At 41.1% G+C, this 13,173-nt stretch overlaps 1 protein-coding gene across 3 annotated transcripts in view; it reads left to right on the plus strand.

Annotated features, from left to right (window-relative positions):
- Positions 1–13,173, plus strand: part of TBCK (TBC1 domain containing kinase) — a 733,906-nt gene that overhangs the window by 290,395 nt on the left and 430,338 nt on the right. For all 3 annotated transcript variants that reach the window (XM_063919248.1, XM_063919252.1, XM_063919243.1), the window contains one exon: positions 9,857–10,018. In XM_063919248.1, the coding sequence (XP_063775318.1) occupies positions 9,857–10,018 (162 nt within the window). The remainder of the gene's footprint in view (positions 1–9,856; positions 10,019–13,173) is intronic.

The following is a 13,173-nucleotide window of genomic DNA, read 5'->3' on the forward strand; positions in this document are numbered from 1 at the left end:
GTGGGTGCAGCCCGAAGAAAGTCCTGCAAACGTGCATGAAAGCAAGTAATGAGTGTGGATGAGAGATGTAGATCTTGTGAAGAGCGGAGAGGTCGGGTTGGGAGATATTTTGACATGAGCGAAGAGATGTACATTGGTGTAGTATGGTTAAAGGCCTTATGTGTGAGTAAAAGTATTTTATATTGAATATGGTAGAATACAGGTAACCAATGGAGGGACTGACAGAGTGGATCTGCAGACGATGAACGTCTAGCAAGGAAGATTAGCCTTGCAGCTGCATTCAGAATGGAGTATAGTGGTGAGAGTCTCTTTTTGGTAAGACCAGTAAAAAGACTATTGCAATAATCAATGCGGGAGTTAATGAGAGCATGGATAAGAGTTTTGCAGTGTCTTGTGTAAGGTATGGTCGTATTTTGGATGTTTTTTAGATGCATGTAACATGATTTTGAGACATATGAATGTGGGGAGCAAAGGACAATTCTGAGTCAATTATGACACCTAGGCAGCGAGCTTGTGGGGTAATATTGATTGTCGAGTTCTCAACAGTGATAGAGATCAGGTTGGTAACTACTATTGGCCGGTGGAAATATAAGTAGCTCTGTTTTGGAAATATTAAGTTTGAGGTGGCAAGATGACATCCAAGATGAAACAGCAGAAAGGCATTCAGTGACCCTGACCAATACAGATGGTGACAAATCTGGGGAGATAGGTAGATTTGAGTATCATCTGCGTACAGATGATACTGAAATCCAAAAGAGCTGATTACAAGAGATGAGGTATAGATTGAGAAAAGCAGCCTTTTTGTACTCCAACTGAAGGAGGTAGCGAAGAGGAGGTGGATTCATAGAAGCGAACACTGAAGGAGCGATTAGATAGATAGTATAGGAACCAAGAGAGGACTGTGTCTTTAAGACCTAGGGATTGTAGTGTTTGTATGAGAAGTGGTCAACAGTGCCAAAGCAGCAGAGAGATCTAGAAGAATAAGAAGTGAGTAATGGCCTTTGGACTTTGCAGTGACTAGATCATTCACTACTTTAGTCAGTGCTGTTTCTGTGGAGTGCTGGAAAGTAAAGCCTGACTGAAGTGGGTCAAATAAATTGTGTGATTTAAGAAAGTGTGTGAGGCGAGTGTAGACAAGTCTCTCAAGTAGCTTGGAGAGGCATGGCAGCTGAGAGATGGGATGGTAGTTTGAGAGAGTGTTAGAGTTAGAATTTAGTTTTTTTCAGAATGGGAGTAATCAGTGCATGCTTGAACAGTGAAGGAAAGATACCAGTAGAGAGAGAGAGATTACAGATGTTAGTTAAGGTAGAGATGAGCACAGGAGACAGAGATTTACTTACTTGTGAGGGTATAGACTCAAGAGGAGAGGTAGTAGAGTAGCAAGCTGAGAAGAGTGTTGACACTTCATCTACACTTGTGGGATCAAATGAGGAGAGAGTGCCAGAGGGTTCAGGTAGAGAATTGAGCAGGTCACTGGCTGAGGAAGAGCATACCATTTCCTCTCGGATCATATCAATCTTGTCCTTGAAGTAGGAACCAAGATCTTGTGCTTTGATAGTGGCTGGTGGGTTGGGTGAGGGAGGGTTCAGAAGGAATTTAAATGTATTAAAAAGTCGTTTGGGGTTAGGGGCTTGAGCAGAGATGAGAGTTTGGAAATATGTTTGTTTGGCAGAGTCCAGGGCATTACGATAAGAGTGGTAGACAGTCTTGTATGTGAGAAAGTCGCTAGGAATACGATATTTACGCCACTGACGTTCAGCTTTGTGTGAGAGCTTTTGTAGGTGTCTTGTTAATTTAGAGTGCCACGGTTGACATCTTGACCTACGTGGAGTGTGATGGGTAGCTGGAGCCACTTGGTCAAGGGTTATTTCTAGAGTCTGGTTCAGGTGTGATACAGCAGTCTCAGAAGAAGTAAATGCAGAAACAGGTGAGGGCAGTTGTTGCAGAGAGGTGGACAGTTACGTTTTCTGCGGTAGTGAGGAGGATTAGAGTTTGAAGTAATGGTGGAGACCATGCAGGTGATAAGGTTGTGATCTGATAGAGGGAAAGGGGTGTTAGTGAATTCAGAAACTGAGCATAGTCTGGTGAATACTAGATCAAAGGCAGTGGCCCTCCTGATGAGTAGAGGAGCCAGTCCATTGGGAGAGGCCGAGAGAGGAGGTTAGAGAAAGTAGCTTGGAGGCATGAGCAGCAGATTTTGGACTATCAATAGCAATATTGAAATCACCTATGATGGTGGAGAAGTCATAGGATAGGAAGTGAGGGAGCCAGGCAGAAAAATCTTCCAGAAATTGTTTGGGTTGCCCAGGTGAGTTATAGTTGCAACACTCAGAGAGAAAGGAGTGTAAATCCTGATGGAATGTAATTCAAATAATGTGAATGTGAGTGATGGTACTTGTGGTAGAACTGTGTATGTGAAAGATTGGGAAAGTAATAATCCAACCCCACCTCCTTTACTGTTACCAGGCCTGGAGGTGTGTGAAGTTGAGACCACCATGTGACAGTGCTGCAGGGGAGGACGTGTCTGATTGTGTGAGCCCTGTTTCTGTTATAGCAAGCAGATGGAAGTTGTTAGATATTAAGAGGTCATGTATGGATGTTAATTTGTTACAAATGGAGCGTGCATTCCATAAAGCACATTTTAGTGATTTGGAGGGTACAGGGAGACGTGATGTTTATGAGGTTGGCTGGATTTCGATATTGCTGCTAATCAGGTGGGTGTGAGTGGGGCAAATGATTGGGTCCTGGATTTGGGGAAATGTCACCAGCTAAAAGCAGCAGGAGAGAGAGATAAATAAAGTTGGAGGTTTGTGAATGTTTTTTATGGTGTCTGGTTGTGGATGTTGTCAAAGTAGAGAGATAAGTAAAAATCTCATGAGTGTTACTAAGAGGGGAGTGAATAATTGAAGTAGCAATGTGTACAGAGGGGTGAGTAGCAGGGAAAATGAAGGATGTTATTGTTTTAGAGAAAAACCTATGGAGTACTATGGTTCGTTTCAGATAAAAGTACAGTTCTTTAGGCTTGGAGTGTAAAGTGTTGCAATATTTAGATGTAAACGCTCAAATACCTGTTTACTGGTTCAGCTGATCATTTACAAACACTTAGCATACCTCCCAACATGACCCTCTCCAGGAGGGACAAAATGCTCTGTTTCTGGACTTCTCTCTTAATATTTGATTGCCCTTACATGTGTTGAACTAGTTACTTGATAAGAAAGGAGTTCGCCACAGGTGAAGCAAACAAAAATTAAAAGGGAAGTCCAGGAGCAGAGCATTCTGTCCCTCCTGGAGAGGGTCATGTTGGGAGGTATGACTTAGTATCATACCTCCCAACATGACCCTCTCCAGGAGGGACACAATGCTCTGCTTCTGGACTTTTCTCTTAATTTCTGATTGCCGGCACCTGTTTTGAACAGGTTAATGGACAAGAAAGGCGTTTCACCACAGATGATGGCAATCAGAAATTAAGAGGGAAGTCCAGGAGCAGAGCATTGTGTCCCTCCTGGAGAGGGTCATGTTGGGAGGTATGTAGTATTATGAATAATTAACGTATGTGAAGGCAAATTGATCAGCACAGCTGACCCTAGATTGCATCTAAATGAATTATTGGCAAATTAATAAAGGCTACCAGTGTGGCAGAAGTTTAGTTGGTTATAGGTGAAAGTGAGTACTTTGGGAGTATGCAAACACCAGGCCAGCATGCTTTCATTGACTATGCATAGCTAAGCAAAGATAGCAAACCCAGGTATTAAGTCGCAGGCAAATCATGATATAACAACTGTTCTTAGACTGCATGAGGATGTGAGAGAGAAACATATGTACATACGTTTAAATGGACAGATGAGTTTGCATAAGGTTGAAAGTTGAAATAAAGTCTCATCCTAGTATACAATAATAACTGCTGATGTAAATATTATTGGTGTAATTACCCAATTTAGTATAGTATTTAAATATTTTAAAATATATATATTTTTTAAACTATATTTAAAATAAATAAAAAAATAATGTTAAGAATGGTTTTGGAGGGAAATATAGTCAGTTTAGTTATGCCACAAATTACATAAAGATACAACTATATTGTGAGGGAAGGGATAGTTCTGTACCAATAATTTAGGCACAGTACTAAATTCGATTGTTCACCTAATTTATATCCAGCATGAAACTCACTTAGCTGCCAACTTGTTCCATCAATAGACCGCAAATTAATAATTCACCATAGTCACTCCGCCTTTGCGTACTATTCAATGCTTAGAAGACATAATGAGATTGGTTTTTACTGTGTCTGTAATTCTGCATTGTCCCTTTCTTGGTTGGATAGAGTTACCACCTTTTCGTTTTTAGGTACCTGGACAGGGGTCTAGACAAGGGCATTGGCAAAACAGCGGTAGGTTTACAACCATTTTAGTTCTCAGATTTCAGGCCCCCACATACCCCTTTATATGCCATCTGCTCCACATCCACCTAATATGCCTCAGAGGCTCCTCTTGTGCAATCTCAGAGCCCCCTCAAGCCCCTTTTATATGCCTCATTGCCCCCCCCCCTTCTGTTAATTGCCTCGCAGCTTCCTGATACCACTTTATATGTCTCTGAACCCCCTCTGTCTTGTCCAATATAATATGCCAGCCAAAGAACCACCACAGTCATGTTCCTATATATAAAGCCATCCTCATACCCCTGCCTTGGCTAAATCTTACTTACTGTACCTTCAGTCACCACTTAAGGATCAGCCTTAATGAACTTTCCACTCTACCATCCGGTATCCACAACCATTTCTCTGCCTGGCAGAGGCTCAGAGTATGAGTTTTTCTGCTGGATGCTACACACATCACTGCTATAATCTCGCCCCCAGCCGAAAGGATTACTCAGAGGGGGCAGCAAGTGGCAGACTGGAGGTGACGCAGCATTGCAGAGTTATTCTTGAACACTATCAGTCTGGGATTAGGCAGCGTCCTGACACAAGACAGAGCTGCTGATTACCGGAGGATTCTCAAACTGGTGGTAATCCTATGATTGGAGCTTGTATTCAGATGTATAACACAAAGCTTCTGCCTCCTAGTACAAAATGCATTCAGTGAGTTGGCCAGTCTCATTTCTTTAATTTTTGAATCCTTTCCAGCGACACTTCTGCTTTATACTGTATATAAAGATACTGAAATACCTTATGTTTTATAATGTGCATAATTATTTAGCTAAATTTAGCTGTCACACAGTGCTTTGTAATTTGGTTACGCACTTCAGTTTTTAATTTTGAGTTAAAATTGGCATTTTGGCATAGAATTGATTGAGTACCAGAGCTCTAATTATGTCTTCCATTTACTTCATACTGTAGATTACAGAAACAACCCTGTCAATAGAATACATCATTAATCTAAATGATTTAGCCGATAGTGATGTAAATCTCTATAATGGTCTGCATTCAATTACTTGACAAAACCCTCTTGGAAGATTTTATATGTCTGATATTATTTTATCTTATATTCTGTGCAAAATCTTTTCAAGATTATTAATTAGAAATAATGCTTCATTGTATTGTAATATAGAGAATATTTGCTCCTCCAACTGAAGGTGGACAGAGAGAGCGAGATGGGATAAATGGGCATACAGATCACAGAGGGAACAGAGATGAAAGTGACATAGGGAGCATAAGGCTGGGGGGGCATGAGCCTGAAAAGTTATGGGGGTGGCATGAGGCTGAAGAGGCACAGGGCGTGAGGCTGCAGGGAGAGCATAAGGTTAGAGGCAGGCTGGGGGGGGGGGGGCATGTGACTGAAGAGGCATAGGGTGGCATGACAGTGGAGCGACATGGGGGCATGCGGCTGGAGAGGCATAGTGGGCATGAGGCTGGAGAGAACATTGAGGGATATGGATAAAGGGACCCAGAAGGGATGAGGCTATATGGCGGCCACACTAGCTAGTGACACAGTGTGTGTGTGTGTATACATCTATATCTATCTATATATATATATATATATATATATATGTATACATATAGATATATATAGATATATATATAGATATATATATAAAAGTGAAAGTATGTGTACCATATGATAGGCTCCTACATAGCTTGCTGGATGTGGACCAAACTTGATACACATACCCTTCATTATCCAACTTAAAATACTGGCAGTGGTGGGCCTCACATCAGAATGTGCCGGCCAGAACTTTGTCACTGGGAGTCTGTTCTGGGCCTTCCACTGGATGGATTTGGAAGAAATCCTCACAGAGCGGTAACACTGGATCCCAGAAGACATACTAGGGGGTTATGGCCCCAGTTGGGCCTACCGTTGCTGTACGCTAGCAAGAACTTTGACCCAGGGAGCTTGTTCTGGGCCTGCCACTGGATGGATTTGGAAGAAAATTTGGCAGAGTGGAAACATTGCATCCCAGAAGAAATACTAGGGGGTTGGGGTCCCAGTTGGACCTCCCAGTGGTATACACTTGCCAGAACTTTGACCTGAGGAGCCTGTTCTGGGCTTTCCGCTGCATGGATTTTGAGGAAAACTTCAGAGTTGTAACATTGGATACAAGAAGACATACTAGAGCAGGCCTGGCCAACCTGTGGCTCTCCTGTGAAACGACACATCTCAGCATCCCCTTCCACAGTTCTAGCATTACTTAATAGCAAAACTGTGGCAGGGCATGCTGGGACTTGTAGTTTTACAACAGCTGGAGAGCCAAAGTCTGGCCAGGCCTGTACTAGAGGGTTGGTGCTCCAGTCTGACCTCACGGCAGAATGCGTGATCTTTGACTCAGGGAGCCTGTTTTGGGCCTTCCACTGGACGAATTTGGAAGAAATCTTAACAGAGTGGTAACAGTGGGTCACAGAAGGCATACTAAGGGCTTGGGGTCCTAGTTAGACCTACCGTTGATTTATGCTGGCCAGAACTTTAACTTGGAAAGCCTGTTCTAGGCCTGCTAATATATGGTTTTTGAGGAAAACTTTAACTGTAATAACTGACAGAAATAACCATAATTGAATGACCTGAAATAACTGACTGAAATAACCATAAATCAAATAACAAAAATGGAGGTGGGAAGACAAAATATTGTGTACCCAAAAGCCTTGGAATAGCAACATTGATCACAGAAGTAAAACTTTAAACCCATCTCGCAATGGAAAAGTGATTATAAAACTGGAGAGAAAGAAAAGCTGAGGATTAGGTCTACTGGCGACACCGCAAAAGCAACACTGTGCAGCCACCTCATGGGTGTGTTATAGAGTTACAAGCTACTAATTATTTTGAATATGTTGACAGTTGTTTCCAGCTCATTGATAACTTCATAACGTCAAAATGTAAACCCAGGCAATGCCGGGTACTTCAGCTAGTAAGATATATATATATATATATATATATATATATATATACATACTGTACATACATACATACATACATACATACATACATACATACATACATACATACATACATACACTAGTATTACAATCCCATCATTTGCGCAGAAACAGTTTGGAAATCTGGTATGAGTGCTTTCTTTTTTAAATAAGTTTAATTTGTTCATTTGTCATGGGATCTGCAGTAGAGTAGTAGACTGACGTTTAACGTCCTTCTGTGTATTGAAGCTAAATGTGAAAAAAGTAGGGATTTTTTTGTTATGTTTTTTGGTTAAAAAAAAACACAGTTTTGGGCTATTTGGCCAGCTATTTCCCAAATCATGTATGTGCAGTGGTAACAAATAAGTAGTTCTTTAAGTTGTATTCCTCATTAAACAGTTAAACTATGGAAGCAGTGGGGACTCACAACAAAGAACACACATAAAGAGGAGTTTTTCATGTTGTGTTAGTCTCTCTTTGTAAGATATGCAAGTATGAAATCTTTGTCGTTAATGATTGATTATTATTTTTTTTGCCACTTTCTCACACAGCAGAAAACATTCTGTCATGGCAAGGGCAAGCTCTATTGCACAATAGTGATGAACTCTGTTGGTTTCTGCACAGCACAGATACATAGAGAAGATGTGCAACACTAATAATAGCAGATAAAAGATGCTCTGGTTTTGGGTCTAGTCTGATGCAGAGCACAGCTTGGAATTTGCACTCATTTCGTTTATCTCTTGAACTGTAGCTAAAAAAAGATTTGAAGCTAGAATAAATAGTTTTATTATTTGTGTTGATGTTTCTTTAGTTGGCTGGAAGAATTCTATAAGGTTATTAGCCAAATTCAGTTAGCAACGTAATCACAGCAAAAAATTGACTGTTTGCGGGTATGCTCACTCCCGCGATTCCCCCTATTCAAATGCAAATGAGCGAAAATGGGATTATTGGTTATAATAAACGTATTTCTTGTACTTAAAATGGGTCAAATTACTGTTATATGCAATTTTTTATGTAAAAAAATTATAGAAAGCAGCAAAATAAGTGCTAAAATGAAACTTGGGGTACAGACAAATGGGTATAAGTATATATTTGAGTAGTTTTAGGGGACTTTAAAAAAAATGGAAACAGACCGATTACTCCCACCTGACCCCATTATACCTGTCCCATACCCCTTGCACCCCAATTTCCATAATTTTGCACTTTTCACCCCAAAAATTACATGTCATTATTGGCCAACTAAAAACGTTTAAATGCCTAATTAGTAAGTCAGGGGGTTGTCCCAGGGGTTTGAAACCAAATCCCAACATTTTTAATGTAAAATAGGGATTTTTCCAAAGTTTATCCCCTGCTCAAAGTTGGCGAATTGAAAGTTTTCATGACAATTGAATAGGCGCTTTCTAATTTTTTCACTGCGAAAATGTATGTTCGCTGCTAATTAAATTCGGCCCATAATCTTTGCGTAATAATACTCTCTAACATTACTTAATAGAGAGTAATATGGAACCAATACAGTTCCCATCACTTCACAACTATTATAACCGAGTGGATCCCCAGCAGCAGATACTTTCCCCCAAGACAATTGCTCCTGTGCTGACAGCTGAGTGAAGTTTGAACGTAATAGATAGTTGATGATAGAATTGATTTGGATCCGGTATGAAATGTCGGCTGTCAGTATAGCAACAGCGGTATCCTGTCTGCCAGAATTCCGGGAGGGAAGCCGCGAGTCCGCTCGCCACAGTTTGGGCCTGGTGGTGAGCTTTGTTTGCCAGAGGTTATATTCCCACTCGGTTGATGGCGTGGACCCACCAAACGAGTGGGAATTCCAGGCGGGTGTCGGGATTTTGGCCACCAGTATAATGTCGGCTGTCGGGTTTCTGGCATCTGTATCCTGAACGCCGAGATCCTAACAGCAGGCATTTTAACTGCATCTCGTTGATTGATAGTATGGCTACAACATCCATCTAGAGTCACCCAACTTTACATTATATTAACTTTTATCATTTTTCCAAAGATCAAATGCACAGAGTTACTGATAAAGACACCAGATAGGGCAAGAGGGGTCTAGGTGGGCATTAGGTTGCCATATTTGAATAGTGGAAGGCATATTAAGAAAATGTGCTTGACATTCTCTGTTAAATTAGAATATACTTATTATCAGGTCATCTCTACCAATCTGACACAAAATTAAGCACATGGACACCACTGGAACAATGTCATTATTTAATGTGATGGGCTGGAAGTCTATGCAATAGGGCTGTATACATTGCTAAAGAAGATGTCACCTCATGTGCCATAATTCAGTTGCTGCTTAGCATCCCAGCCATGTGTGTTAAATGATGTCATTTGGCAAAGGTAACTTGTGTATAGCACACATGACTATTGTTGTATTCTGACTTTCCTCTTGCTAAATAAATGGGGAAAATACAGTAGGTTACAACTAAATTTTTATGCCCAGTGGAACAAAAAATTGTTAAGGTTTATTGTTTTTAGTTACATTTTCATCCTCTTGTCTTACAGATGTTTTCCCTCTGCACAAGATCTTCCACTTGTGGGACACGCTGCTTCTAGGAAACGCCTCGTTCCCATTCTGTATTGGAGTGGCTATTTTACAGCAGCTAAGGGTCAGGCTACTTGCTAATGGATTCAATGAATGTATCCTCCTCTTCTCAGATTTACCAGGTAAACATTTGCTTTTGAAATAGACTTGACTTTTCTAGATAAAACCATTTAGGAACCGGAGACAAGGATTGGGGAGAAACATTTTGTGGCATTTTACTGGTAATGTCTGGGCATTGGCTGATCAAGATGTTCCATGCCGCATGCTGGCTGACCGCCATTGTGCAAGCCTGAGTATTCCATCCTTATGCAAAATGCAGGTTTTATTTACCGGTAGAACATATTCTAGTTTTGTGCAAGGAAGCACTTTGTTATGCAATGTTATATTACCTTAATAACTTCATTCAGATGTAAAATTAAATAAAGCTTTCAGTAAGTTAGGACCGTTTTTAATATTGCTGCATTTGCTTCATTATTTAACTTGATTATAAGATATAAAGGTTCAGTTTTATTGGATGAACACCCCTATTATTGTCACTGTATCCTTGTCATACCTGTCTATATAATAATAAATATCACTCAGCATTAAATAAAAGAGCCAGTAAAGGGAAAATATACAAGTTAGTCTGTATGGGTGAAAATTGCTTGAGTAATCCCTTGGTATTGGTAATATCAAACAATATTGCTACCCAGTAGATTCTGCAAAGAATACTGTTAAAGCAAAAGTATCAGTTTTCATAAGGCAGACAGACGTTTGTAACAGTTTATTAGGGCCATATATAGGTGTGTGCGGAGGGGGCACCGCACATAGTGCTGCAAGGTAGAAGGCGATGTTGGCGGCACTTGTCAATTACCAGTTTTAATTACTTTCACTTGCAACTTTCCCGCTTTTTGAAACCCAGCATCTCCTCTCTTTCTGTCCCTACGCCCCTGCTGCCTCTCTCTGTCCCTACGTACCTGCTGCCTCTCTATCTGTCCCTATGTCCTTGCTTGCCTCTCTCTGTTTCTATGCCCCTGTTGCCTCTTTCTGTCCCTATGTCCATGCTGCCTTACTCTGTCTTTGCCCGCACTCTCTCTCTCTGCGTCCCTGCTGCTGCCACTCTCTCTGTCTCTATGTTCCTGCTGCCTCTATCTGTTACTATACCCCTGCTGCCTCTTTCTGTCCCTAAATCCCTGCTGCCTATCTCTGTCCCTATGTCTTTTCCGGAACCCTCTCTCTGTGTCCCTGCCGTCACTCTCTCTGTCTCTATGTACCTGCTGCCATTCTCTCTCTGGAGACCTGAGTTGGGGGGGGGGGGGGGGGGCTTAAAAATGTTGCTATGGAGCCCTCACAAAGTTGTAGTTAAGCCCATGCCTCTATATAATTATGGGGCTGATTCAGAGGTGGACGCTAATGGCACCTCTGCAGTTGTGCTGAATTAGATAAAAGCTACGTGAGGTGTATTAAGTAAAAAAGTAGCCTAGGATTCTGTAATGTGCTGCTGCATCTGAAGGGGCAGCACGGGATCGTCTGTGTGCACATAGGACATCGAGTAACCCTGAGGTTACTCAGGATGTTGCGGGACCAGATCTGCACGTGTGCAGTGCGGTGCCTGCTCATGTGCAGATCATTAAACATCAGAAATTTATATAAATCTCAGAATCAGTCCCTATATGTGTAACCAATATCTCCCCCATATTAGCTAATAACACTGTTCTGTAACATGACTTTTTTTTTCTTATAACTTTGGCCTAATCTGAGCCGGACAGGGCCATGCCAGTTCAGGAGCTCCAACGGCACATCTTGTCCTACCGGCATTACAACATCGAGGGGGGAAAACCTGAGATTTGGGCACTACCATAAGTGCCTGATATGTGCTCAGCTGGGCATTGCGGCATTACCTAAGGGAGAGATGTAGAAAACCTTCTATAGAGTTTGTTGTCCATAACAACCAATGAGCTTCTAGCTATCATTTATCAAATATATTCTATAAAATGATAGCTAGAACCTGGTTGGTTGCTATGGGCATTGTATGGGGGTCACTGGGATGCTCCTTGTATTGCATATCTCTCACTGGAATGGTAGACAGAGGCATTGTGAGTTATTTTTTCTTCTACACCACAAGGAAAAATGTGAGACCAGTGAGTGTTTAGCAATGGATGAGACCCCAGTAAGAATGATCTATTTTATAATGACCTTTTACCAAGTTGGTGCTAATCTTTGGAATTCCCTGCTGTTGGATTAAGTAGTAGTAATGATTTCATGCAGTGGTTCTCAACCTTGGTCCTCATGTATCCCCAACAGTTCATGTTTTCCAGGTCTCCTCACAGGATTGCAAGTGAAAATATTTGCTCCACCTGTGGGTCTTTTATAATGTGTTGGGGGTACTTGAGGACCGAGGTTGAGAACCACTGATTTAATGTGTCTACTTGTCCCCCTGGTGTGCATACCAGTACAATGCCTCACCTACTGGTGTGATCTCCACATACTGTGACACAATCTTTCTGCTGATGCTGTGACTGCCTACCATGCTGCATTGGCCTTGCTTACTACCATTTTGGCTAATGCGAACAATTTGCTAACCCCCAGTTTGTGTTGGGCCCCGCTTATAGCTGACTTACTCCAACCTACATGAGGCCAGTTTTCATATATTTCCAGGGCCACATTAAGTTCTCAATCCGCGCCTGACTGGCATGGAAGAAACGTGAATGATAAATCAAAGTAAATGTACCAGGAGGGTATTGACAAGCCAGTAGAAAGTTATTAGAAGATGGAAACCCTTTTTAACATCTAATTCTGTGAATTTCTTACCCTGCTTCCAAGAAAAAGACATTGTCAATTATTAATTTAACTTGTTAATTAAGTGAAAGGGAAACATGATATTTTCTGGGAGATGTATCAAGCCACGGAGAGAGAGAAAGTTGGTTATCTAACTACAGGTATTATTTCATGTACTGTGCTGGATAAGGGACACAAGATGATTGGGTGCTTTGGACATTTCCACTTTATCTCTCTCCATGGCTTGATACATCTCCCCAAGAGTGCTGTATATAAAATATATATCTAGCTGCTGCTATACAGCAGGTCAGGAGCACCAGCAGGACAGTAGAGTAACAGTCATATCAGTAATCATTTGCAGACCCTGTGAAATTATCATGCAATAAAGAACGGAGACTCAGTCAATGAATACATAAAACATTTTTTAGTTTATGCTAAAATATAAAAAGTTTATTATGAAGAATATTTAACAAATAATATTTTCGAGACATCTCAAAAAATAGTCAGTTTTGGATACTGC

The sequence above is a fragment of the Pseudophryne corroboree genome, chromosome 1, assembly GCF_028390025.1.
Source record: "Pseudophryne corroboree isolate aPseCor3 chromosome 1, aPseCor3.hap2, whole genome shotgun sequence".
Taxonomy (NCBI): domain Eukaryota; kingdom Metazoa; phylum Chordata; class Amphibia; order Anura; family Myobatrachidae; genus Pseudophryne; species Pseudophryne corroboree.